At 38.9% G+C, this 26,450-nt stretch overlaps 1 protein-coding gene across 1 annotated transcript in view; it reads left to right on the forward strand.

Annotated features, from left to right (window-relative positions):
* HGFAC (HGF activator) overlaps positions 1–26,231 on the forward strand; it is a 38,969-nt gene extending 12,738 nt beyond the window's left edge. Inside the window, exons 5-14 of the mRNA XM_054295616.1 lie at positions 425–541; positions 1,189–1,320; positions 2,647–2,757; positions 14,374–14,548; positions 16,865–16,950; positions 17,401–17,641; positions 20,115–20,254; positions 22,350–22,490; positions 23,508–23,656; positions 26,032–26,231. Of these exons, the coding sequence (XP_054151591.1) occupies positions 425–541; positions 1,189–1,320; positions 2,647–2,757; positions 14,374–14,548; positions 16,865–16,950; positions 17,401–17,641; positions 20,115–20,254; positions 22,350–22,490; positions 23,508–23,656; positions 26,032–26,202 (1,463 nt within the window). The 3' untranslated portion in view covers positions 26,203–26,231. The remainder of the gene's footprint in view (positions 1–424; positions 542–1,188; positions 1,321–2,646; positions 2,758–14,373; positions 14,549–16,864; positions 16,951–17,400; positions 17,642–20,114; positions 20,255–22,349; positions 22,491–23,507; positions 23,657–26,031) is intronic.
* Positions 26,232–26,450: the final 219 nt, after the last annotated feature.

The following is a 26,450-nucleotide window of genomic DNA, read 5'->3' on the forward strand; positions in this document are numbered from 1 at the left end:
CAGCCTTCCTCCCTTGCAGCCTTCCTCCCTGCAGCCTTCCTCCCTTGCAGCCGTCCTCCCTGCAGCCTTCCTCCCCGCCCAGTGTAAAGGCACAGCTCCATCTTGTGGGCACCTGGCCCGTCTTCTTCCTCGCCACAGTGCCAGCTCTGGGGGCTGCGGGTGTGCCTGGACCTACCCCCTTCAGACAACTTAGTCTTGGGAGTGAAGGTTCAGCTCAGAACCACATGGTTCAGATCTGCCACATGGTTTTTAAAAGCTGGATAAATATGCTTCCATATTCCCCAAACCCACTGTCAATTGGTTGGACAAACTTAGTTTTACATTATTAGATGGTATTGAACCCACTGAGCATGGTTCACGGAGCCAAAAGGACAAAGCATGACTTATACCATACTTATTAACAACAATTTCTTAGTGGCCTCTCCAGATCACTGCGCAGACAACCCCTGCCAAAATGGAGGGACCTGTTCTCTCACTCACAGCCACAGGATGTACCACTGTACCTGTCCTGAGGAATTCACAGGCGAGGACTGTCAGCTGAGTAAGTATCTTCTGCCACCAGTGTTACAACATGAAATATGAAAAGTAAGTAGAGCTCATTAATGTTTGCTTAATGAAAAGGTAGTGCTGTTGTGATGGGAGAGACCACTGCAGCATGAATGTTTGTGTAGGTGGATTTCCAAATGGTTATGACAGACAATCCTTTCCTGACAGGACAACTGAAAATAGCTCGACTCTGCAATTATAAATCCAAGTATGCTCTGAGCATGGGAAACACAAAAAGCCTCTTCCCCTTCCTTTGCTGTTTTTAAGATTTAAATATCCCTTACATGTTTGGAAATTACTAATATTGCACTAGGCAATGCACAGAGATGTGAAAAAACTGCACAATTTCAGGGGGTGCCTTGTTCCTTATGTACATGCACATGCTGGGGACAGTGATGCTGTCCTGCCTACAGGGCTTTAGGAGAAAGCCACCTCTGCCCTGAGGTTCCTGGAGCTGCTGCTCTACTGGCTCAGTGCCTCCACACTATGGAGGATGGCTAGCTTGAGAAGAACTGTCAACAAACATGGATCTGCTCAACAGGAAAAAAGGGATGAGCAGGGAATGATAATAGAGATTGTGGTGCCATTTCTTGCACGAAATAACATCTGAAAGCTTGTGTTGTTTGTAAAACTTCATTTCAGAGAAATGTTTTGACAACAGCCTCTATGAATTCTTTGATGTGGAAGTGAGCTGGTCAAGAGTCCAAGGAGGAGCAGTGGAGCAGTGCACGTGTGTGCATGGCCAGATGCAGTGTGAGCGCGTGGAACACAAGAGTAAGGCTCTGTTTTGTACCACAGCTGTAGCTCTGCATGGAGGGGGGATAAAGGACAGTGAGGGTATCAAAGTCTGAGAGGTATTACACCCCCTAATGCTGCCCTTACAGCACTCTAAAAGACAACATTTTAGCTTTCCTTTCCAAGAGTGAGCAGTTATACTGACCCAGGAAATCCCTTCAATGTGTCCATCCTTATTTGAGGAAGCAACTATTTTAGGAGGAATTTTAAGGACACACATTGTTTTCTTACAGAGGAAAAAAATATATAAGAATATACAACAGGTTATATAGTAGGAGTGGTAAAATTCTTTCTCCAAAACTACAACCTGCCTGAGAGGTGAAATCTGCACACCAACAATCACTTCATATTGCTGTTTTGCCTCTGTTTCTTCCCAAGTCCATCTCACTCTTGAATTAGCAGCATGTAAATTTTACCTGCCTCCAAGATCCCGTAAGGCCTGCATTGGCTCTAGGGTCCCCATGATTTTTGGCCCATTCCTGGCAGGTATGATGCTTACATTATGAAGCCTCCTCCTTTTTTAAGGGGCTGCCAGGAGCCCAACACCCTGGCCAGCCAGCACTGGATATGCACTTTGGGTTGTCACCCATCTGAAGAAGCCAGCACGGCTCCTTTCATTTGGAGGAGAGATGTTGGGAAGCAAACCATGAGCCTCACCTACACATGTGTTCTGGTATGGCTATTCTGTTAGTCTGGCTAACTTTTACCTTGCCCAGATTCACAAGTAAGTCACAGTACAAATTAGTTTCATAAAAGCCCTTTGGAATGTGTAGGTGCCTTTATTCCCTTATGTAATTGGAAATTAAAGTATGGAGAGTCAGTGGCTTTCTAGGACATTGAGAGTCTGTGTGAGAGTTGGAAAATTTGATAGACTGAATACTTCCCAATCACAGATCTTAAATATTTAACTGAGCTCCCTACTAGATATGTTATTATAAATTCTAATAGAGCTTAGTGGCAAGTCTAGAATTGGCAGAACCCTCTATAGAGGAAGAAATGTTAATACCATCTCCACTAGTAATAATAATCACCACCCCCATTTTACCCATTGTTCACTGATAATATCTTTCAATAGCTGAAATTATCCAATAGCAGGGAAAACAATAGACAGACCTCAGTGGGCAGAAATCATTTGAGTTTCCTTTTCTTTAATTTATCACAAGTGTAGGTCTGACATAAACAAAGAAGAAAAACTTCCCCTAAATGCATATGCACAGAGGAGATGCACTACAGTAAGTTAAAATGGGCTGATTCTCTTGAATAATTTGTACCTTTGGTTTGACCATTCGTTGTGTTTCCTTGTAGGTTGTGTTCATAATCCTTGCATGAATGGTGGAGAGTGCAAGATGGTTGTCTCCACTGAGAAAATAGTATGTGATTGCAAAGAAAATTATGCAGGAAAGTATTGCAATATTGGTGAGTATAACAACCCACAGGCAGAGAGAATTAGGAGTTTTCATCTGGGCGTAAGGCTGGTGGGTTTAGCTCTGTTGTGTTCTGCATTTGAGGACATTTCTTGTACCAACTGAAGAGTCACACAGAACAAGGGTTTAATGTATTTCTTCAGTGTAAAATATAACACACACTTCACCATTGAGACTCAGCTTCTAAAAATATTTTTCACGCCCTTTACTTTATAGAAAATCAAACAGAATTTTTAATCCAATTACACATGCCTATAAAATAAGTGCATGCTTCTATTTTGCAGAATCAGTCACAGAGTTCTACTATAGAGCTACTGCCTCCCTACACATCCACACATCCCCTATAAAGCAGGGATTTACATCTGACAAAATCTAGCAGCCATTCTTTGGTAGCACTCAATGACTGTGGGACAGAGAAAATGCTCACCCTTTGGGTTTTAATTTTAAGTTAATAGCACATTTAGCCCAGTACAGGTTATACAAAACCCCTTCCTTTCTCTGGTGGGTCAGAGAAATCTGTTTTTTGGTATCTATGTGTAAGTCCTGTTTTGTGTTTTAGATGCTACATAGTTTTGATACAACTTTCCTCCAGAAGACTTAACATTTATCCCAGCAGGGGTTAAATCTTGCTTGCATGCTATATCTGCAAGTCGTGCCAGTGGCTACTTTTTAAATAAATCCACATTTTAGGCATAAATTTTAATAGACCTTCAGCCACACAATCCTGTGACCCCATTAATTCACTGGCTGTGTCTTTCTGGGTGCATAAATCCCATGGCTCACCAAAACTGAGGACATGACTCCCAGTGGCTCTGGTGGTCACTTTCTTAATCCAAATGGGTGGTGGGGTAAACAACCTCTTAATGAACACTGCAATTTATATCTGGCATTCTTTTTGTTACTCTGATGGTTAACAAATGGTGTAGTCAACTATTCTAGCTGGGGGAAAAAAATCCACTTGGGAGACCAGCAGTACAGCTGGAAAAGCAAATAGCAGGAGTGAGTGGGTAAATTGGACAATGTAAGAGCTGGTCCTGGACTCACCAGGTATCTGATGAATCATGAGAAATGGCTTTGGGACTCTTTAAATCCTTCAAAAGGAGCACTATTTTAGCTCAGTTGCTCTGTCCTTTAGTTACCCTGGGGAGATTGTTCCAGGCTTTGGGAATGCTGCTGCAGGGATCTGGGTGAGGGGCTGCACAGCACACACTGTGTGGCCTGGAGCCTGGGGCAGGGCTGCCCTCTGCTCATTTTCACATTAAACTGCTTTTCCAGTTCCTGTTTTATTATCAGCTTCCCCTGCCCCAAGCAGCAATGGTGCAAACAGAGACATCCACCCAGCAGGGCTGGATCATAAACACCAGAAAGGCAGTTTTACAGCTGTCATACAGGTTTCTGACTAGCTTTGAACAGGAAATAAGCAGGTGCTCTTTGATTACTTGAAAATAATAAAGCAAACATTTGGCTTGCTAAAGAAGTGGCTTTGGATGCTTACAATCCATCTGTGTTCAGCTTCCTAACACCCCTACACAGAATGGGAACTGAAGGATTGTGTTTGTGTGTCAGGGCCTTGCAAAAAGTCTAAAAAAAGAAAAAACTCTTTGTCAAGATGCAGTCATTCTAAATTAGTGCAAATAAATTAATCTTCAGGTCTACACACCTGGTACTATCACCACAGTAGGGCAATGGCATTCTGGTGAAAGTGCCTTGCATTCTCTGAGCGCTCAGATATGATTTTTAAATATTTGTTGGATTAATTTTTTCTTTAACACTTTAATTTGATGCAGTGAACAGAAATGGCTTTTTTCCTTTGTTTCCTTTTTACTGTCTTGTACAGTTTCCCTCGTCTAACAGGATGCACTTGTGAGGTTACCCTTTAGTTGGAATAGCTGGTGGCTACAATGCTTGATTCAGAGAAAGTGTTACAGTATTTCCTCTCCAAAGTGTACTTTATTCTGAATTATCAGTTAAAGAGGCAACCTTAAAGCCAAGGTGTGATGCAAAAATGTTTTCTTAGATTTTTTTTTAAGCAGAAATCAATTTAATAAACAGGAAGTCTCCCAGACTGTTATTGAGATGTAATATGTTTGAGGTATCCTCTGCCCTTGACTTTCACAGAGAATAACCAGCCTTCATATGTATCTAATGAAAAACCAGCAAATTTATCTTAATATTTTACCCAAAAATATTAAACATTATACTCAAAAATATTAATAATGAAGTACCATCCTTCATCCATCAGATCACAAGCTTTAGTACTGTTGTGCCTCAAGCACTGGTACAGTAGACTGAGGAGCAAAACCAGGAGAAAAGTACTGAAAACATCTCTTGGTTGAGGATATACTTAGCAGATGCTTGGACCATCATATCTGTCAGACCTTTACCTGTTTTCCATGAATTTGTCTAAATTCTTCAGTATTCCTTTATGCTTTCCCCTTTCACAGCATTCCGTGTCAAGAAGTCCCAGATTATAAATAGATGTGATGAAAAGAACTATTTTCTGTTGTTAACAAAAAACCTACTGCCTGGTAATTTTATTCTTCCCCTTTGAACAGTGAGTAACAGAATAATCATAACTTTTGTGATTTTAAAGATACCTATTTATCTGTCCATTACTTTTTGGACTACAATGTCCCTGCGAGTACTCAAAACTCATCTTTGATCTTAAAATTCTCTTGCAAACAACCATAATATATATGTGTGTGTATGTGTGTATGTGTATATATATTTCTGGGCTATTATCATAAATGACCATATAGCTACTGGAAAATCATGAGCTGACTTAAAAAAAAAAAGAGATGATAAAAGTAACAGAGGAGATATCCATCACAAAGGAGATTGATATACAAAAGACAGTTTCTAATATAGATTTCTATTCTTTGTGGTAATACATTATTTTCTTCTTAAAGAAGAAACTTGCAGTACTAAAGAAAGAACTGCCATTTTAAAAAGTGTTCTGAGACAGTTTATATGCATAGGATTTCAGTGAAGTTTAATTTTGAAGGAAATTAGAGGCATCACCAACAAATCTCTTCCCAAAGAGATGCTGTTTAAAATTGTTCAAGGAACCATGTTTAATTAAGTTCAATTCATAATAACTGTCCTTAAATATGCACCTGTTTTCAGAAATAAGAAATAAGGATTTTGTGCTAAAAGAGTGACTGCATTCTCTTTGGAAACAGAAATAAGGATTCTGTGCCAAAAGAGTAGCTGCGTTCTCTTTGGAAACAGCTCTTGCTGGGACAGCTCTGAATCCAGGCTCTAGGTGAAGATTCAGAATCAATTGCCCAATCATGAGTAGCAATGGTTGTCTCACTGAACACAGAAATTTATCAAAAGGGCCCAAATCCAACCACTTTAGCAGTGGCAAATGGGGGCAAGAAGTGAAACCTGAGAAAGATGGGAGTGGAATATTTTATCTCTAGCCCAGGCTGGCATTGGAAATGGAGAGTGGATTTATTTGTAGATAATTAACTTTGTAAATATTTAGCTTCACTGGAGGTGATAATTGATGACAAACAGTTATAAATATGTAATTGTAAAATTACTTTGACATTTTATGTTTCTTTGAACAGACAGGAGCCATGGTGGAGATGTTGGATACAGAGGAGGAGTTATCTGGCCAGAGGACAGATAATTCATTATAATATGCATTTATGGAGAAGTTAAAGGGAATTTAAAGGTAGAGGAAGGAGATGTAGAAATTTTTTTTTCAGGGGGTTAGTGCCTTTAGGTTTCGGTGGTTGAAACCCCACCATTGCATTCACAGTTTTTGCTTTCGTTTATGGAATGTGAATGGAAATTAATATATATTTTGCCAGATTTCCATGTAAAAACATTTCCTTTCTCTTACCACAGCTTTGTTACTGTTGGTTGGATGTCAGTTGTTATTAAATTTGGGGTATTTATTTGTATTTTAAAATTAATTCTTGATGTATTATTATTTATGCTTTATTTATATTCTGATATGTTAGTGGGGTATATTTACTCTCTTAGTCACCAAGTCTTTTCCTGAAGCATTTGCTCACTGTGGTTGTGGGTTGCACTGGGTTTGAGTGCATTGGGAGCACTGCACAGAGGATTAAACATTTTGAGTTTTCTTTGGATTAAGTCTTAGGTAGCCTTAATCCAAAGAAATGGATTTGATAATATTTTGATAATGGTTTTGATAATATTTTGGTCATGAAATGTGAAGTATTTGGTGAAGGTATTTCTCAAAACTCTGCTTGGTAGTGTTTGGGGGTATTTTCCTCATTAGGCTATGGATAATGGAATTAGAGGGGTACCATATCTTTAAAGAAAGCATGGGTTGGAATTCTAATTGTGGAAAGCTTCTGGTTATGTAAGGAGATGTGGTGTATGTCAGAAGTAGGCTGAGGATTTTCAGAAAAGGAAGATGATAGAATAGCTGAATATATAATGACCCACAGGAAAAAAAAACCCAAAACTTCTTGGCCACATCTTTAGGGGTTAAACTGGAGGAGTTTGAGGTAATAGAATTAGCAAAAAATGACAGCAAACCCACCTTTTTAGTGGTTCATTTACTGAAATAGTGTGTTGGCAGTTTTCTACTAAAAAAGCTACTTTAGTAAAGGAAATTCAGCTCTGGAGGCTGGCAGGAAAGTTTTAAATATTTTTTGTTTTCTGAAGAAGACACAAGACAATGAATTTGAACTTTCTGCTTTATATTTACCCTGTACTAGAATGCTTTTGGATTAGTGTTTGATTTTTTACTTTCTAGAAATGCAGAGGGAAACAGGGTGAAGTATAATAACAAGGTCCATTGGCTGACAATGATAAATGGGCATTTAACTGGTCAGTCAGTCCCCCACTGAACTTGGACAGGTGGGTCTGTAAGTAAGACTTGAAAAGGGTTTCTATGTGAGGCTGAGATGATGCTTGTTGCTCGCTTGTGTGAAGCACTGGGCTCAATGATGCAACTAGGCTGGAAAATAATAAAGTCATTCTTTCTCCACAGTTGTGGAAAAATAGGTGGAGCAGCAGATAAAAAAGCAACATTACGTATTAATACATATTTTGTATTAATATGGCTTGTAGAGGTGATTATGTATTTGCACAGGACAAGTTTTAGAGGTCACCATGGAATGTGAACGAGGGGAAGGCATGGGTTAATAATGCAAGGGTGATGAAGAGAAAGCCTAGAGCACCACTGCAGAAATAGTAATGGTGGGTTGGATTTTTATCAGATTTTGAATTATTAAAATAAAATTCTACAATGCTGGAGTTATAAGGATAAAACTATGCCCAGTGGACTGTTGCCTGCAATGATCAGTGGAAGGAGGCACTGCAAGATGAAGAGATGGGTGAGCATGGCATTGTCCACCAAGCCCCCACCTGTGATTCATTGCACTGAGACAGTGCCACTCCAGGGGGATGGTGAACAGGAGACCAGAGACAGCTGTGGCTTTGCAAAACAACCATTCCATGTCATTTATGGAGGTGACAGATGTGAGCAATGATAGGCTCTTCTTATCTCCCAGCCTTCTTTATAATTTTAGGGCCATAATAAAACTTTTGGCTAATATGGAGAAAAACAAAAATGAAGGAAATACTGTTTGCATTGGGGTTATGGATTAGTAATTTATGTTTGACACCTTGGCAAATGTGAGCTAGAGATGAGAGCTAATGAGCTGTGCTGGTAGCAGCATGGCATACAGCAAGGACTGTCTCTGTAAGGATTAGAAGATAAGGCAGATAACAAAGAAGAGGAAAAGATTTCTCAGAGATAGAAGTAGGTTCAAGATCCACAAATTGCTTCTTTATTTTTACATAGATGTGCACTTCCAGATGCTGGTGGGCACTAAGTTTTCTGTGTTTTGCTCTCTATTCCTGCAGTGTTGCCTTTTTAGATGACAAGTCTTTGTTCTAATCCTAGTATAAACTAATATGATTAATATTAGCAGCCTCTAATATGAAGCAGCTGCTTAGTCCTTAGTCTTGTGAGAGTGCCTGACTTGGCAGCAGTGCTACTGGGTGCTGGTTAATTGAAAGCCATTAGTGTGTTTTTAATCCTATTTGTGATGTGTTTGGGATGTGACAGTGGTTTCAGGTCATTATGTGACAGAGGGCACATCTTCTCTTGCAGTACAAGAGGACTGACATCTCTTAACCCATGCAGGCTGTTGTCCTGTGTAATTGTCAGGAAGGTGGTTGAAAGGAAGATGTGGAAGATGCCGCTCATCCTTGGATTACTGCATTGTTTGTTTCTTCAATCTTCTGCTTTCTCAGCCTACTCTGGGGGCTCAAGAGACCCCCATCTCTCATTAAAATCTCTCCACAGAGCAGCTGCTCCTCTGCTGACCATCATTCACTGCTACACAGTCTGTTCCTTTTCCTGCACAGTGAGTTATTTTGGCTCAGTCTCTAAGCACATCAGAACCTACAGGTATATTCAAAAGAATGAAAGCTTTCACTATGAATTAGGCACTCAGATATTCTTCAAAATCCTATATGGCAGGCTGTGTAACTGTCAGAGTAATATAGCACCGATACTGGCTTGTTGTTGCCAGAATTTCTTTCCCCTAGCTCTTGACAGCCTTTTCCTAAATATATTGCTCCTATTAGCTTTATATACCTACCTATTGGATTGCGTTTATGTCTCTGTAAATCTTAACTATTGTACTAGAATTGAACATAATAAATAGAAAAATGAAATGGAAAAAGAGCCACTCCTTCTTCTTATGTAGGATATTACTTTTCTAAGCTATGAGAAAGTACTGGCAGAGTTTATAGATTTCTGAATTTAAACTTTTATATTAAAGAATTCAACTTATTGAGAAGGTAGCTTTGTACATTAGCTCTTATAACAGATATAAATCTCTTCAATTTTACCTCAGATGATCTAAGCATTGGCAAGTATGAAGGGACAAAGAGACTTTAAAGAAGAAATATATTAAAAAATGTCTAGTTTCAGTAAATGTAATGTGCCATCCTCATGTCAGCATGCAACTTTAAGAGGTTTTGTGCATATAAATCACTTTTTTCCCCCCAGTCTTAAATCCATCCTTGTTTTACATGTTAATTTTCTGCTAGATTAATTAATTACAAAAAGATGCCAATTTTCCCACCTTTCTGCCCAGCTTTTAGCTCAGACAGATTGGTTGTGTCATAATCAGGCTGCAGTTTCAGCAGGCATTCCAGTGTTAGGTGCTGTCAGTCCAGAGGTTTTACTGCTATTCAACAACTAGAAAGTGACACAATTATTTGAATCAATTATTTGTTATATATATGTTCAATCTGCTGTTCATGACCCCAAAAAGAAATATTGAAATATAGCTATATATTGTAAGAGTATGATTGAATTATATTGAAATATAGATACATAGGTCCCCTTACATTTCACTTGTGGTAAGTGTTCAATAATTTCTAAACTCTCAAAGCCACAGTGGGTGGCTGCTCACATTCACAGAAAGGCAGGAAAATGTGAAGCAATTTGCTTCAAGCCAGGAACAGTCCAGGTGCTGCTGCCATGCAATCCTCTGCCTCATGTCATCAGAATTCACATTTTCATCATTAATGAGTGAAAAAAAGGGCAACTGGTTTCTTCAGTGGCGTTTGCTCCTTAGATGTTTACAGCGATTTTCAGTGGCATAGGAACACACTGGAAGATAAGTCAAATCTTCCTTTGGGAGCAGTACTGGGTGGATGTCTTTTAAAGATCTCTTCATGGTGTTTGTTTCATTTAGCACAGGAATATTTGCCTTATTGCTCTCAGAACACCTGGCAGGGTGTGTGTGTCTGTGTGTGCTGTGTTTCAGTGAACAATTTGATGGAATGAGATGCCTGGAAGAGCAATCTCCGTAAGTACCAGAGACTCCTTTCTCTCACACATTTACTGCCAGCCCAGAGTAGTCATTGTCTGCCTGTGCAGCAGGGGAAGTGCAGCTCCCTCGAATCAAAGGCTTTCACACCTTTCATCTCTGAGGGCAGCTCACAGCTACCCAGGAAGGGAGATCAGGGAACTTCTGGCTGAATGGAGAAAGGACCAACCCTTCTGCAGGCAGCCCATGAGTCTGAACTCATGGAAAAAGGAAATTTGGCTTATACCCTTGTAAAGGATGGCTTGAAGGGCAGCACATCCTGTAATGTTGAGGTTGTGTAAGCAATAAATTAATGCAGAGGTGTAGAACATCATTGTTCAGTGCTGTTCATCTTGAGGAAACAGCACCAAGCTGAGTCAGGGGAGGTTTAGGTTGGATATGTTCTTTTCCTCTTCCCCCTTCTCTGTTCCTGCCATCAGCTTACATAGAACAATGCAAAAAATTAATCTAACATTGTACTTCATAAAAGCATTACATGTTGGTCGGGGATAAATCAAAGCATTGCTGAATGAAAGGGTTACTTTAAACCATCCTGTCCCAGAATCAGAACCATTGCTGGAAAAACATATTTTTATAAATAGAATGAATCAGCTGATGTGTATCTGGAAAAAAAACCAAAAAACATTCCAAGCTCAAAAACATCAGGAAAATTGATGGTGAGGTGTTTTGGGGAAAAGCAAACGGGAAAGATTCATTGTTTTCTGCAAAGAGTTTCAAAAGAAACTCCCAGAAATGTTCAGGTATGTAACTACAAGACTTGAAACAAGATCTGGAGACATAAAAGTCTTGTGAAATGCTTTCAGAAAGTTAGCAATTAGAACTGCTATTTCAGGTTGCTGTTAATTTTAAGACCCAAACCTGTTTTATTGGAAAAGGCAGAGATTTGCTGTGACTTGCTTATAAAATACAAAATCTTAACATGTGTAATATTTTACATGAGCTATTGAAATACCTTAAACTGAAAAAATAAAACACAACAAAAAATTATAAATAATTTTAAATTTTAATATTTTTTCTGAAAATAAGCTAACAGGGGTGATAGTGGCATAGGACTGTAGAGTAAGTTGAATCTGCATTTGCATCTAAACTTTCATAATCTGAAAATTTAGGCCATTTCTATTCTTAGCAGTGATTTGTGGTAGTACAGTGAAGTGAATGAACAAGAAAACACATATTACATCCTCTATTAATTTCTTCCACATAAAAAAATAAATATGTTTCAGAGTTGTGAGACATTGTGGAAGCCATGTGGATCTGGGACTGAACAGTTCCCAGTCAGAGCAATCCATTAAGAACTGCTGAAAGCAGACCACCTACACACTATTTCTGACAAAGGGGGAAAAAGAGAGTTTTTCAGTGCTGTAACAGTTCAAAAAAAGAGAATTAGAGGCAAAAGGTCTACATGACTGCAATAATTGCAGAGATATTTTTAAAAACTGTTTTTCCTGAATTATAGGTGATAAAATGTACAAAGCATTGCAGATACTTCTCACGGCCTTAGTGGGTACCATGGTGCTGCTGCCAACCAGTCAGGTAAAGGAGTCTGGAGTGGAGCACAGACCAATGGAAAGCTGCTAATGAATGTTAATTTTTCACCTCAGAAGCCTTTCCACAGGTTGCAAATTAACTCAAGTTATGCCTGTTTCCAAAATACTCCTCATAAAACAAAAAAGAAACTAAAAACTTCTTGAGAGATATCACTGTTCCCCTCAACAAGTGCAAGATGTAATCTAAACCTCTTAGCTACAGGAGGAGAACGTGAGGGATGATACAGAAAGAGGCCAAATTCTTCCAGTTAAAATATGCTGGCAGCTTTAGCAATCACTGGCAGACCTGATGAAATCTGTTGGATTTTAAGCCTGACAAGGATAAGCACAAATTGTAAACACCATCTGCAAGACATCCAAACCACAGGTATTGCAGAATATGGCCCTGGGTCTGTGCTGAAATGCAACCCCTTGTTTGGTTCTCATAAAAGTAGCCACTCTAAATTGTTTCTGAATGCAATAAATACAGCACAAGTAAACACAGCACCTGCAAAAATGAAAAAACTTAGCATCCAGCATGATTGTGGTATTTTCATGACACTGTTTCAGGCAAACAAAGCAGGGTAACTTGCAACTTCCTGGAAAATTAAATGGCAGGTTTGCCAAGACATGGTTACTCTTGCTAACGATACAAATGATAGGCAAGTTATTTTCTGTGAGTTCCTAGATTATGGTTTTTAAAACATGAGTTTGATTTAATGTTATTTTTATAGTCATTGAATAAAGGGAATTTGATTCAGGTTGTGGGTGGGAGAAAATGTGATCTCAGCATGTCAGAAGTGTCTGCCAGGCCAAGGTAGAGTGCATTTAGCTAGGTGTTTGTATACTAACTAATGTTCTTCCACCTAACTTCTTGACTTTCACCTCCCAGATTTATGCCATATGCTTGCTTGTGGTTTTGAGGTCTGTCACTCCACTGATGACTTGGCAGGGTAATTAACAGCAGCAGTTCAGCACTGTGGTTCATTATTTCAGCCCTGGTTATGTGCCCTGGTTCATGTGTCACCTTATTCTGTCAAAATAAACTGATCTTTGGCAATAGCTGTCTGCTCTGTGTGGTGTGATGGATCATCCACAGAGGGTGTTTTTCAACAGTTGGTCAATGATGTTATATCTTTAAGTATGCCTATAAGTTTAGAAGGAGATTCCACCAGTCTTGTGACATGTCAAGGACATGTCACGTTGACATGGCTGGGACAAGAAATCCTCTGAGGCTCGGTCACAATTAATCCTTTTTGTGCATTAGATGGTTTTGTGTTTCCTTTGGGATGCTCTTAGCTGTGTTTTGAGGTGTAGGCTTTCTGCTCAGTGTAGCTATTTGTATACAAATGCATCCCCATATGTTTTTCAGCCATAATGCTGGTATGTGCTGTTGATAGATCTTGGCAGCTGAGTATACAGGTCATAGAGTATGTATGTGTCAGACCTAGCTGAAGAAATAGCCCTTATGCAGGTGATAAAGATGTGGGTTTGAATAAGAAAATTCAACCCACTAGTTAGAATTTTGCAAAATTAATGTATCTGTAACATGTAGCTACACATTTGTAATATACATGAGTATAGTGTCTGTATATATATATATGGGTATATATGAGGCCATTAAAAGAAGTATTTTCGAAAATCAGGCCCTTGAAGCACTTGCAGAGCAGTGCTATGTTATTTTCAGTACTTTTTTTCTATTTGAGCTGGTTGCCTTAAGCACCCTAAATTTTCAATGGAGATTCATTCTATGTGGATAGGAGTCTGTGGGGCCTACCTTATCTTAAGAAAGTTACCTTAAACAGGCTGCATCAGTTTGGCACTAGAAATCTCTGTTTCTCTTAATTAACTAAAAAGGGAGCCTCCAGAGATGAGCTCAGTTGTGTCTAAAATTAGACCAGAGGAATCCCAGCCATATTGCTGACTTTGCTGCAGATTGCTGACTGAAATCTTCCATACCCAGTACAAAATTTAGGTCTAATTTTCTGCTATTCTGTCTGTTGATTAGTTACTTGCTCCTGTGTAAAATGAGGTTAACTTACTACAAATTTTAAGCAGAGGTTTTAACTTCTTGGGTTCCTTTTTTCTTTATTAAAAAAATTCTTTGGTGCATTCAGGTCCTGTTTAAAGAGAAAGGCATTACAAAGTTGGGCTCTCATTTCAAACCTCAGCTGTGAAGTGAGTATTTAACATGCATTTAGCATTGATTCCTGATTCCTGACCAGTCTCTTCCTCTGCCAGTCCCGAGCCAACGGTGCTACGTCGGCAATGGCACGGATTACAGAGGGACAGCCAACACAACCATCTCTGGACACAGCTGCTTGCCTTGGAATTCTGACCTGTTTTACCAAGAGCTTCATGTTGACAGCATTGGGAAAGCAGTGGAGCTTGGCCTGGGACCCTTCCCTTACTGCAGGTGAGGAAAGTTCTTGTTTGTCCTGCGTTTGTACATCCAGAGATGGATGTGATGTGGAAATGAGAAGGGCCAGGGATCTCAAAGCAGGGTTCCCCTGTCTGAGGAAAGCTAGACTGACTTCAGTAATCAGTCAGCCTGACAAGAGTGATTGTACAGAAGACAAGATCTGGTAGAAAGGCTCAATCAATACCTGGGTCTGCTCAGAGAAGCTCAGACACAAAATAATGTTGGAAATTCCAGGTCCTTTTCCCCTGAGTAATGAAGTGTTATTCCCAAATGAAACCATAATGCAAAAATTTTGACATTGTTCATTAATGCTTATCCAAAAAGAAAAATCAATGCACTAGCTAAATTGAAATGGCTAAATTTACCTTTTTATTCTTTGCTTGTGAAAGACATACCATAAAAAAATATTTTCAAAAGAGAAAAGTTATTTGAAAATGAAAAATCAAAGCACTATATTTAAATAAGGTTGAAGTGGGATGGGAATTTTTTTTTTGATTTCTTACAAAGGAAAACTATTGCCAAAGAAGATGTCCCAGTGTTTCAATTTTGATTGCACCACATAGTGATAAACTACATTTCTGCTGAAGTTTTCTATATGCAGTTAAGCTGTAATGAAAATAGCTTGTGCTATGTAGGTTTGTGCCTTCTCCTCAGTCACCTTATGTTCTTCCCCCTGTTTCTGAGATATCCATGAGCTCAATGGATATCCACAAATAAAGGAAATGTTTTTGTTTAGAAAGAATATTTTTCATCCTGGAGATGAGTAAATGCTAAACCTGCCAAACTATAGATGATTCTCCATAAATTACTGGTTGATGCCTTTTGTTTGTTTGCTTGATTGCTTGATTGAAGATTTTGTTTGTTTGCTTGATTGCTTATTTGTATGTGTGTGTGTGTGTGGTTTTTTTTTTTAATGGAACTTAGACCAGTAGTTCAGAAAAATCAGAATCTATTGCACTTCTTAATTTGTTTGGTGATAAAAAGCATGCATGAATGCTGAAAGTAGCCCTTCTCTATCTAACACAAACCAACAATAAACAATTCCTACCCCATCCTTTAAACCCTCCCACCTTGATTTCTAGGGCTTGCTCCTCATGCAAACATTTCAATATTTGATTTATGGTGTCCCAGCACAGTGTGGCAATTTACCTGGCACAGATTTTGTGCTTTGACGAAACTTGAGCCCTTTGATTTACATCATTTATGCCCAATATTCACTTCCAGATTTGAAATGCAGAGAACAAAATGGTGTAGGAGCTGATGTGTTCATGTTCTGTAAAGCTGAGAAAAAAGCTTTTCACTTTTTTGTCAGCTTGTTACAATTTCTGGGGATATCTCTGCTGTACTATATAATCCTGCAGATATCTTCTTCTTCAAATAGTCTAATTTAGAAACATTGTTGGCGGAAGATGACTCAACCTGTGTTGCTTCTTCAGTTCTGAGAATTTGAAAGTCTTCTTATCTTTTTCTGAAGAGCAGTCAGATTGAAAAAGAAAAAAAAATAATCAAAGATAGCACTTGTGATAAATCCAACTGAAATTAGAATTACTGCTTATCTGGAGCTCTGAACTACCTTGTCTATTCTTCTTGGTCTAATAAAGTCTCCCTATATTCTTGGAGGTGTAAACTGGGCAGATTTCTGGTCACTTATAATGCGCTGATAAAGACAGGCTGTACCACAGAGAAACCCTAATGGAATCAAACCAAAATCTGTTTAACACCAAGGTAATAAAGGGCAAAATGGTTTCCATTACTCCTTTGTCTTTTCCCAACCTTTCTGAGGAATACAATATTTTCTTGAAATAGTCTTTCATTTCCTCAGACTCTCCAGGGAATGTGAACCTGAGATTTGCAAATTCATTTTTGCTAGCTATTCTTGTTATGGATTTTCTATGATTCTACCTGTGATGGAATCTCCTTGCCTAAAAAATAACCCAAACCAGGAATCTCTCCCATGGGATTTAGTTCTGAAAATAGCTGAGCTGATACCTGTGAAAGCACTTCAGTGTGGGCTGTAGTTAAATGCTGTGAACGTGCTCATGCATCCAAATACTTGTAGGCAAGTTTTACAGGTGTTCAGTCATGTCAGTATTTCATGTCCTACAGAGCCTTAGTCTTGGTTAGTTTTAAGATGAATAATTATGTTGAAAAGCTGCTCACCCTTGTAGGTGAGTACTTTGTCAGATGGCTCAAAATCTGAGAGCCCTGTCAGTGCTGTGCATGGTGCAAGAGAAAAAAGAAAACATTTGGGAAGCCTGGAACAACACTGTGGTTAATGCTTGTAATTCCCTCTTCCCCTGAATTCACTAGGAATCCAGATGATGATGATAAGCCCTGGTGTTACATCATGAAGGACAGCAGTTTGTCTTGGGAATATTGTGACATTCCAAGTTGTGGTATGTAAAGACTTTCTTAAAATCCATGTTATGAATGAATGAAGATTTATTGATACTACAACAAGGTTTCACTGTATAATTTTGAATGCTCTACTGCTCCCAGAAGTGTTGAATATCTTACTGTTTCCAGTAAACAACAGGCTTCCTTTGCATTTTTGGAGTTGTGATACAGTATGTGATTCTTGTCCTGAAATAGCAGCAGTGTCATACTACTGTTTTGGTCACAACCATCTCAATATCACCAAACTTTCTGCTAGAGCATGCAAGGTGCCAGAAATTACTGATGTTTTGGTAAAAATTTTCATCAACCTGGGAATCAGAGGCCCAGAAAAGGGAGTGGACCTGTGTGAGCAATGAGAGGTCTACGTCCTGAAGATGTATGAGACATGGTGTTTAATTCCAAAACATAAAGATTCTGGTAGTCTGAAGCCATATCCCTTTTTATCTCAGCAAGCAGGGAAAGGAGGCCACTAGTTCCAGCCACAGTGGATAGTTCTGCAATCACCAAAAGACCATGTGGAAGAAGACATAAAAAAAGAAGTTTTGTGAGACCTAGGATTGTTGGGGGATCTTCATCTCTGCCTGGATCTCACCCCTGGACAGCAGCTATATATATTGGAGAGAGTTTCTGTGGTGGCAGCCTGGTTCAGACCTGCTGGGTTGTGTCAGCAGCACACTGCTTTGCTCACAGGTAAGCTCACTCCTTAGTGTGACAGTGGCTCCTCACAACAGACCTGAACTGAAACAAGAAAAAAGATGAGATTATAAAAGACCAATGTGTCAAAAGGATTTTCTGGCAATTTGAATACTCTTCATGATCTGAAAAATGGCTTGGACTACTATAATCCCATAAGCTCTTATCTTGTTCCTTAAGGAGTCTCAAAGAGTCTAAATACCCTGACTAAAGGAATAAGGTAGGGTGAAACAGCACATAGAATGGGGCATTGCATGTGCAAGAACATGCAGGGGAGCAGAAGTATTTATCTTCTTCTTGGTTACCTTTCTGAATGTTTATGCCTGTTTTGAGATATAACAGAGATGACTGTGCTCTCTGCTGTGTTTTGTTCAGAAAGGCTGAGACAGCCAAGCAATGATTTATTGGAGACGATAAATTACTGTTGGTTGACACAAATAGAGTGGGCTGAGCTTAACAAAAAGCCACATGGAAGAGCTAAACAGTCAAACTTCTGAAGCTGATTTTCTTGAGAGAGTTTTTTGTTTTCTCCTGTGGGACACTGGAGAAAATATTGATTATAGAATGCTCTTACTTTATTCTAAATACTTAATTTCCTACAAATGCTCAACACTTTCCCTGATTTCAGTTTGATCACGTTCAAGGGAAAAATATTACATCATTTGACACCCATTGTTCCTTTGCATAGTAAAGAAGCCAAGAGAAACAGAAAACCTTTTGCCAGAATATAGACACTGATAGCTTTTAGAGCTAATAATACCACTGTGAATGCTGTACTGAAGCATTTGGAGCTCAAGCCACAATGCATTTGTTTTTCAAATGTTGTGAAATGGCTACTAACTTTGGCAGCTGTTCAGGACATTTCCACCCACTTCCAGCTGGTCGTTTGGTACGTACAGATTTTCCATAATTACTGCATTGTAGTCTGTGCTCTTGTGTTTGTTTAGTACCTCTGGTAGTCACAATTCCAACTGTTTTCCACTAGGCGACAATAGATACCTGTGCAGCTCAATTATTTCTTTTTTCTTTTCTGTAACCCCTCCTGTTTTATTTCTTTTCTTTTTTTCCTGAATGAACCATCTGTAAGTTCTAGTAGAATCATTCAGTGCTTCTAAAATTATTCTAAATACTGTTCCAGAAAGTGAACTTTCCACTGTTTTACAGGCCCAAAATTTGATTTTCAAGGAGGTTGATTTACTACTGCAAAAATACTGAGAAAATCATGGCCTTACATATTAATTGAAGAACATTTTATTGTCTTGTATTTTGATAATACAGAATACACTTTGCCCTTTACCTTTGTTAACCTTAAGCACAATTCTTGTAGCATCTCTCTGCACTGCAATTGCCCAGTCTCTTTGAGTCCATGGCTGCTGGACATTGCTGTGCACTCAGTACTGGGGGAGTACTGGTACTTTTGTACCTGTTGGGCACAGAAATGCAACCAGGGAAACTGCAATGATACAAACCACTCTGTGTCTGTGCATGATGTGTGACACCAGATATTTCCTTCTCCTGCACTGGGTAACAAAACACAGGAATGCTCCAATGTTGAAGAAACTTGCTAACTTAATTCATTATAGACTTAAGCAGTTTGAATTGGTTTTAGAACAAGAGTGAAATGTGAATTCTGTTGCTTTCAAAGCTAGAGACTATATTTCCTTTCCTAAACGCTTCCTGATTATTCTCCAATGTCCCTTACTTCCCAGTTGCTATACTTGTTCTTATTAGTTTTCTTTCCTAGGATGCTGGATATCAGAGAACTGTGGTCTTCAAAGTAAAAACCTGATAGTTGGAAAAGATGGTGTGAATTGCAATTACTGTGTTCTCCTTTGGCTGTAAAGTTTCCCATTAAATCCATGTGCTTTTGGGACTTCACCAGGTTGCTCTTGATTCTGGACAACAGATTTAACATAGATAAGCAAATCTCTTGTGATATCTTTTCAGTGGAAGCTTCCCAGATGTTCCTGAATTGTCAATGTTCCAGCACCTTTAAATCTTGGCCCATGCCTGTAATTTTTTTCAGGAGACTGTTTTCCTGGAGAAACGAGATATCCACCACTGACTCATCTTTTGATCCCTCCTTTCTTTCTGAGCAGTTTTTGTATTCATTGGCAAAGCTGAGTTTAAATTGACTCAGTTGAATTTCTAGAAGAGGTGTTTACATCCCCCAAAGATTCTTGCTAGCCAAGCAGCAGCTGGGCACAGTGCCTGTGCTGGCCTTTTCCTTCTTTCAAGAAGGAGCAGCCTTTAATTAGGCTAATCAGGACCCACAGAGCCTGGGTTTCACTGTAATATCTTTTTTCTTGCCCTCTGTAGGCAGGAAACCTGGGGAACAGGTAAAGGCATTTGAGAGGGTAAATAATGGACATAGTGGGAGGCTGAGGTTATAATGGTTCATAGGATACCCAGCCACTGGAAAATCACCTGCATTTGTCCTAGTAATGCTTGTCTCTCTTTTGCATTACAGTCCACTAAAATCCACCATTCGAGTAGTTCTGGGTCAACAAATATTTAATAAAACAACTGATGTAACACAGACATTTGAGATAGAGAAATACATCTTGCATCCTCAGTATTCTGTGTTCAATCCTACTGAACATGATATTGGTGAGTATTTTTCTTCAGACAGTTTTATTTTCCATTTACTCAACCTAGTTTCAAGTTTAGATGGTCTGTTAGAAACTGCCTTTAGAGTAGAAAAATCATAGATACTAGGAGAGGCTTTTGAATGCCGAGGGTTCTTATCTCTACCAGAGTTATAACAGCATCTGAAGGCTAGACAAATTCAGATGAAAAATAAATTGCAAATTTTAAATAATTATGATAATTAGCCTTTGGAGTAATTTATCTAGGTGTGTGGCAGATTGATCATCACTTCAAGTCTTTGTGAGATTAGGCCTTTTTTCAACTGAACCAGAAGCTGTAGGCTTGATGCAGGAATTACTTGGTAAAATTCTATTGTCTGTATTGTATAAAGGATCTGACTAGATGAATGTAATAACCCCATCTGCTCTGAAAACCTGTGGTACTAAGAATCATTTTTTACACTGAGATAGATTTAAAAATCAGCTGTCTTATCACTCAGAAGTTAAATGCCCTTCTGATTGACCTTATAATATTAGTCAGAATGACAATGGAGCAGCAACTTATTTCTTATTTTCTGATCTGCTCTTGTGAAAGTTGTCACGTCACCCCAGGGCATCAAGCTGTGTGAGCACTTTGTGAGATTATTTAATAGCCTGACATTGAGAATATTTTAGGTCAGGCATGTACTAGTTTTTTTTTTTTTGGCTCACAGATGGTGAATATTTTCTACTCTATTGCAAAAAGCATTCAAGTTCTGTGTTGGTGTGAGCTCTGTCACAGTGTACAAGGAGATAAACTGGATTTGAGACATTGCTCTGAAATCTCCTGGTGAAAACCACCCATGATGGTTTTTTAATTACTCTGAAACTAGGTAGGCATGCCTCACCAGTGTGCTATGACCAAATCTAGGGAGAGCTGCGCATGGAGTACCTAAGACAAGCCCAACTGCAAAAAAAAAAAAAAATGAGAAAGCAGAAACTGTGTTGTGGGGAGAAAGATGCAGGTGCCTGTTCTGTCCAGTCAGTGATTTCTTCTGATGCAACAGAAGAGTTTTGTCCTGCTGAAAATACTTTTCTAAAGGAAACAATTATCACATGAGTGTTTGCTAGGAAATTTGAGGGATTCAGAAGCAGAGTTAGCGGGGAAGAGGAGCAAGGTGAGGAAGTGTGGGAGCAAGGTTTGTGTGGGTTTCTCAAGCTGTGAGTTACTGCTCCTATGTTCCACTAAGGCCAAAAACTGTAGCTGGTAGAGAAATAAGACCAGTGAGGTCACTTGCTTTCCACACAGCTGTGCTCACAAAACTTTGAGCTTCCTAAAGGCCTAATGAGAAGGTTTAATAGGTGTGTCCACATTACCTCAGCTCTTTGAGTGCTGTGGCCAAACCAACATGCTGCCCTTGTTCCACCCAGTACAAAGCCCCCTCTGCTGCTTTACAGCCAAATGAAAGAGGGAACCAATTTTTGAAATCTTTCAGTATCAAACCCATGATGCTGCACAGCTATGTATTTATACTGTTTTCAACCCCATGACTGGTTAGTAAAGACTAGGTAGTTGTGCAGGTTATGTAATATTTTGTAGCTTCAAGAAGCTTGGTTTTGAAATGTCCCAAGATTTTATTCCTTAATTTTAAAGATCTTGAATTTTGCTGAACTCAGTTATAACAGAACACGAAATACACCAGCTCATGGAGTAATTAATTTTTTTAATGGAATTGGAATTAGGCCAATGGCCAGGCTTTCAGAAGCAGTGAGTATTTGCACATCCCACTTATTTCAGCTGAAAGTTGGGGATATGTCACTGTTATTTAACTACAAGGTGGGAGGAGACACATGTATTTTCTATCTTCCCCCTTCTCTACAGAGGCAGTGAGGTAAAATCTGCTCAGTGAGCATAGCATAAAATAAATATTCCCACAAGGGGAGTAGTTGAATGTTTCAGCCTTCAATTTGCTGTGAAATCAGGTGCTGTTGAGATGAGTCTGTCTGTCTTTGATTGAAATATCTTAATTAAGAGAGGCTTAGGGGATAATTAAATTTGTATTTGAGACCCATTACTGCCAATCCCATTAAAGAAAGGGAACAGTCACTTTCTTCCTCCTGCATTTTCTGTTCTGCAGCTTTGATTAAGCTGAAGAAGAACGGCCAACGTTGTGCTGTCAAGTCCCAGTTTGTTCAGCCCATCTGCCTGCCAGAAAGTAACACTGTTTTCCCTGACCATTTGAAATGTCAGATTTCTGGATGGGGACACAAGCATGAGAGTGAGTAAAACAAGAGCTGATATTTGTATAAAAAAAATGATGATAATAAAAACATAACGCTCAGATGTATGTTATACAGCTGAGAGTTTGTTAAAATGTTTTGCAAGGGACTTCTGGTGGGATTCTTTATACCTACCTTTAGAGTTTACAACATTTACATCTGAAATAGTCATCCTGAACTTCCTTTATAGGCCTTGGAATTTGGAGTGTGGTTCCTTTGACCAAATGTTTGCACCAATTTCAGGATGGAAGGAGCTATGAGCTAGCTAGACCTCACTGGACTGGGAGGGGAGAAAGTAACTCATTGGAGTGCCAACACCTGGAATTTTAGTAAAGTGAATCCTTCCCCTGATTTCTGACTTTCTAACTAAAAATCTAGAGATTTTTAACTTCACCATCAACAAACTTTGAAAACATTGATAGGAGAAGGCTAGGTAGAATTTGGGCTAAGAAGTGCTTACACCCATCTTGAGAAAAGTGGAAAAAATCATCCCATCCTTTCAGAGGAGGAATTTCAGGATAATGAGGCTCGACCATGCTGCTTCAGTGTTGAGATAGCAGAAACCTATGTAGATAGATGAGAAGGACTGGGGAGCTGGCTGCCATATTTTGGTGACAGATAAAGTATGAGCAAATATCCCAATCTAAATGTGTAGTCTAAAGATAAAAAGAAGTAATAGAGCCTTTGAAAAATGGATGATTTATTATCACATCTGGAAAGAGATGAGGACAGGAATGCTGGGGTACTGTTGCTGAGTCTCTAGAAAATGAGAGAAGCCAAAATGTATCAATGACTGGACATGGCAATACAGTTATTTTATGGAGTCTGACTGGAGGATCAGAAAGTGATCACTATACAAATTATTTTATTTTAAAGGTGTCCATAACATGAATACTACTGAGAGGTGTTAAATGTGTTTATTATGTGTTAAATGTGTTGTGCCTTGTGTTTTCCTGTTACGCTCTTGACATTCTATAAAAATGACTTTCTTTTCCTTTCTGGGACATTTTTTAAAGATATATCTGGTTATTCAGATGTCCTGCAAGAAACACTGGTTCCACTTATTTCGGAGGAGAAGTGCAGAAGTCCTGAAATTTATGGAACAGAACTCACAGAAAATATGTTCTGTGCTGGCTACTTTGATAGCAAATCTGATGCTTGTCAGGTAATGCTGGATCATCTCTAGGCAGGTGATAGAAAAATGTATTTGGGTCGTAAATATTGCAGTATTCAAATTATTAATTTTGATTTTATAGCGTTCCTAAAGAAAAGAAATATTCCTAAAGAAAAGAGCCTTATATGACTGCTTCCAACTTCATTTTTTATCATGTTCAATGTCAATTAAGCTCTACAGAAGGGCTGCAGGATATTACATTCCTCCTACCTTCAAATAGGGCAGTGGCTGTGCACTGGAGGGTGTGTTGCTCCAGTCCTGGCTGAGCCTGCAGGTGGTGGCAATGGATTTCTGCCCAGCTGGCAGGGACGTGCCAGCAGGAAAACCAGCATGAACCTGAGTGGGGACAAATCCCAGAGCTGCTGCCTCTTGACTGAGGGAAAATAAGGACACCTGGGTAGGAGGTGAGGAGCAGTGGTGAGGCTTGGAGGAAGGAGCTGAGGTTTCTATAGTGGATGTGACTGAATGGTGTAGAATGTCAGTCAATAGGAAACTGTGTTATGCAACCTCAGTCTTTCATGGAATGACCTCATGCTCTCACTACTCTCAGTTATGTCACACCTCGGCTCTGAATAAGGATGCAGAATTGTTGTGGTGATAGATGAGACTTCTTAAAATGAAGGATCAGATTATTCCTTACATAAAACTTCAGATTTCATCTACAGCTCATTTTGAAGGAGGAGGGTTTTGCTCTATTAACATAAGTTCGTGAAAAGGCAGCACATAGCTAATAGCTGGCAGTGTAAGTGCAGGCAAGAATGTCATGTATGCTGTGTGCTGGAAGGCCCATAGAGGTCATGAACATATCCAAAGAAAGGTGGCACGAGTGAAATGGCAGCAGCCAGCAGTGGCTCAAGGCCAGGGCTGAGACTGAAGCTGCAAGGGGTCACGGAGCCAGAGGGATGGAAATGACCCTGCCTGCCCAGCTCCCCTTGCCTTTCCCAGGAAGTGCAAATAAGAGACAGCATTACAGCTGATTCTCTCTCCCTGCCCTGGAAAAAACAGAAATCAGGAATGAGAAGGAAAAAAGAAAGTGGAGGGAAGGAGAAAGGAGTTGTACAAAGACAAGTGGTCTGGAGAAAATTACAAAGTCTGAGAAACAGTGATTTTGAGTCACAGATATTGCTGAAGAACAGTGCTCATGACATGAAGTCATTATTAGTGAATCAATAATTCATTTTTCCCTATTGTCGGACTTGTAGTGGGGTCTGAGGGGAAATACTGTAGACCTCTTAATGTAACAACAGAAGTGGCTGACCTCTGGATTTTCTTAATGTACACTTAGGATATAAACCTGTAAATAATCTGTTATGTATAAAAAATATTCCAAGACCAAGAAACATCAAACAGACTATGTGTTTCCCTTGATTATTTTTAAAATATTTTCTTGGAAACTTTTGTAATTTAATTAGTGCACTGATGCCAAAACTGCAATCAATTAGACTAATTGTGAAAAATATACAAATAAGACTTCATCTGATGTCCTTCACTTATACTGAAATCTTCAGTATAAAGGCAACACAATTTTCTTATGTATTTTGGTCTCAAAGAATTTTCTTTCGAGATAGGAAAAAATATATTTCTCCTCGGTCTCAAATAATTAGAGTGATAGCTGCTTTCACCAGTACCATTTACTAAGTCACATTTTTAATTTCTAACATTTTAATTTCTCTAGAAAGTCAATCTAAGAGAAACAATAAAAATAATAAAAAACCCTGTCCTGAATGTTTTCAAGGTTTAATATAAGTAAAAATGTTCAAAATTAACCCTTGCTGTAGTGTAGTTTGGGCTGCTTTTCAGTTTGTGGTTTAACGACAAGATAAATACTTAATAGCAAATTCAAACACACGCAGAACCCCATATGCCACATAAAATTACAGTATCCCACACTCCCAAAGTGTGGCTGTATGCAACACCTTTCTTTGAAAACTCTCATGTTCTCTGCAAGCTGCAATAAACTGCATTGAGAAATTCTCCAAATGCCCCCATGTAACCCCTCCATGCAGTGCTGATATTACAACACAGTGCCAAGCCCCAAAGGCTTGTTCACTTCCATTGAAAATTATCTACATCAATCATGCTTTTCAGTAGGTCTCTGAATCTAAAATGTTCATGTTTTTAAACAAAATCTGATATTTTAATACTTTTGTTAATGTGTAATTTAAAACAAAACACCATTATATTTAAATGTGACTAAAAATGCTTTCTATAATGAAACTTCAGTAAACTGGTTTTTTGTGTTTTTTTTTTTTTTTTTTTTTTAGTTTAAATCTCATGTGCAATAATTCCTATTTTATGACTTTCCCTAACTGATCTCCTGACTGCTTTCTATCTAATTAGATAACCTTTGCTTACTTTTGATGCAGGGAGATTCTGGTGGACCTCTGGCTTGTGAGGAAAATGACATTTCTTACCTCTATGGAATTATCAGCTGGGGAGATGGCTGTGGCAGAGTCAACAAGCCTGGAGTATACACAAGAGTGACAAACTATGTCAAGTGGATTAATGAGAAAATAGGCCCCCGAAAAACTAGCTGAATAGTTAAATGCACTAACATTTGAAGCAGGGTTCTGGAGTCTTCTGGTTTTATTAAAATGGCATATATATTTTATTATAAGCTGGTATGAAAACTCTCGTGGTAATTCTTAGCAGTTCCAAGCCAGGCCACCAAAAGCAGCCCTGCTCCATCTGATGTCAGCTGCCTTGATCTATCATTCAAGAACTGTGGATTGCTCAATGCACATGACTGCCTTTATTTGTCTTAAAAAAATCTCAAACATATTGA

Source organism: Melozone crissalis, unplaced genomic scaffold (assembly GCF_028551555.1).
Source record: "Melozone crissalis strain CALT ecotype California unplaced genomic scaffold, PUWL_Pcris_2 ptg000006l_1, whole genome shotgun sequence".
Taxonomy (NCBI): Eukaryota; Metazoa; Chordata; class Aves; order Passeriformes; family Passerellidae; genus Melozone; species Melozone crissalis.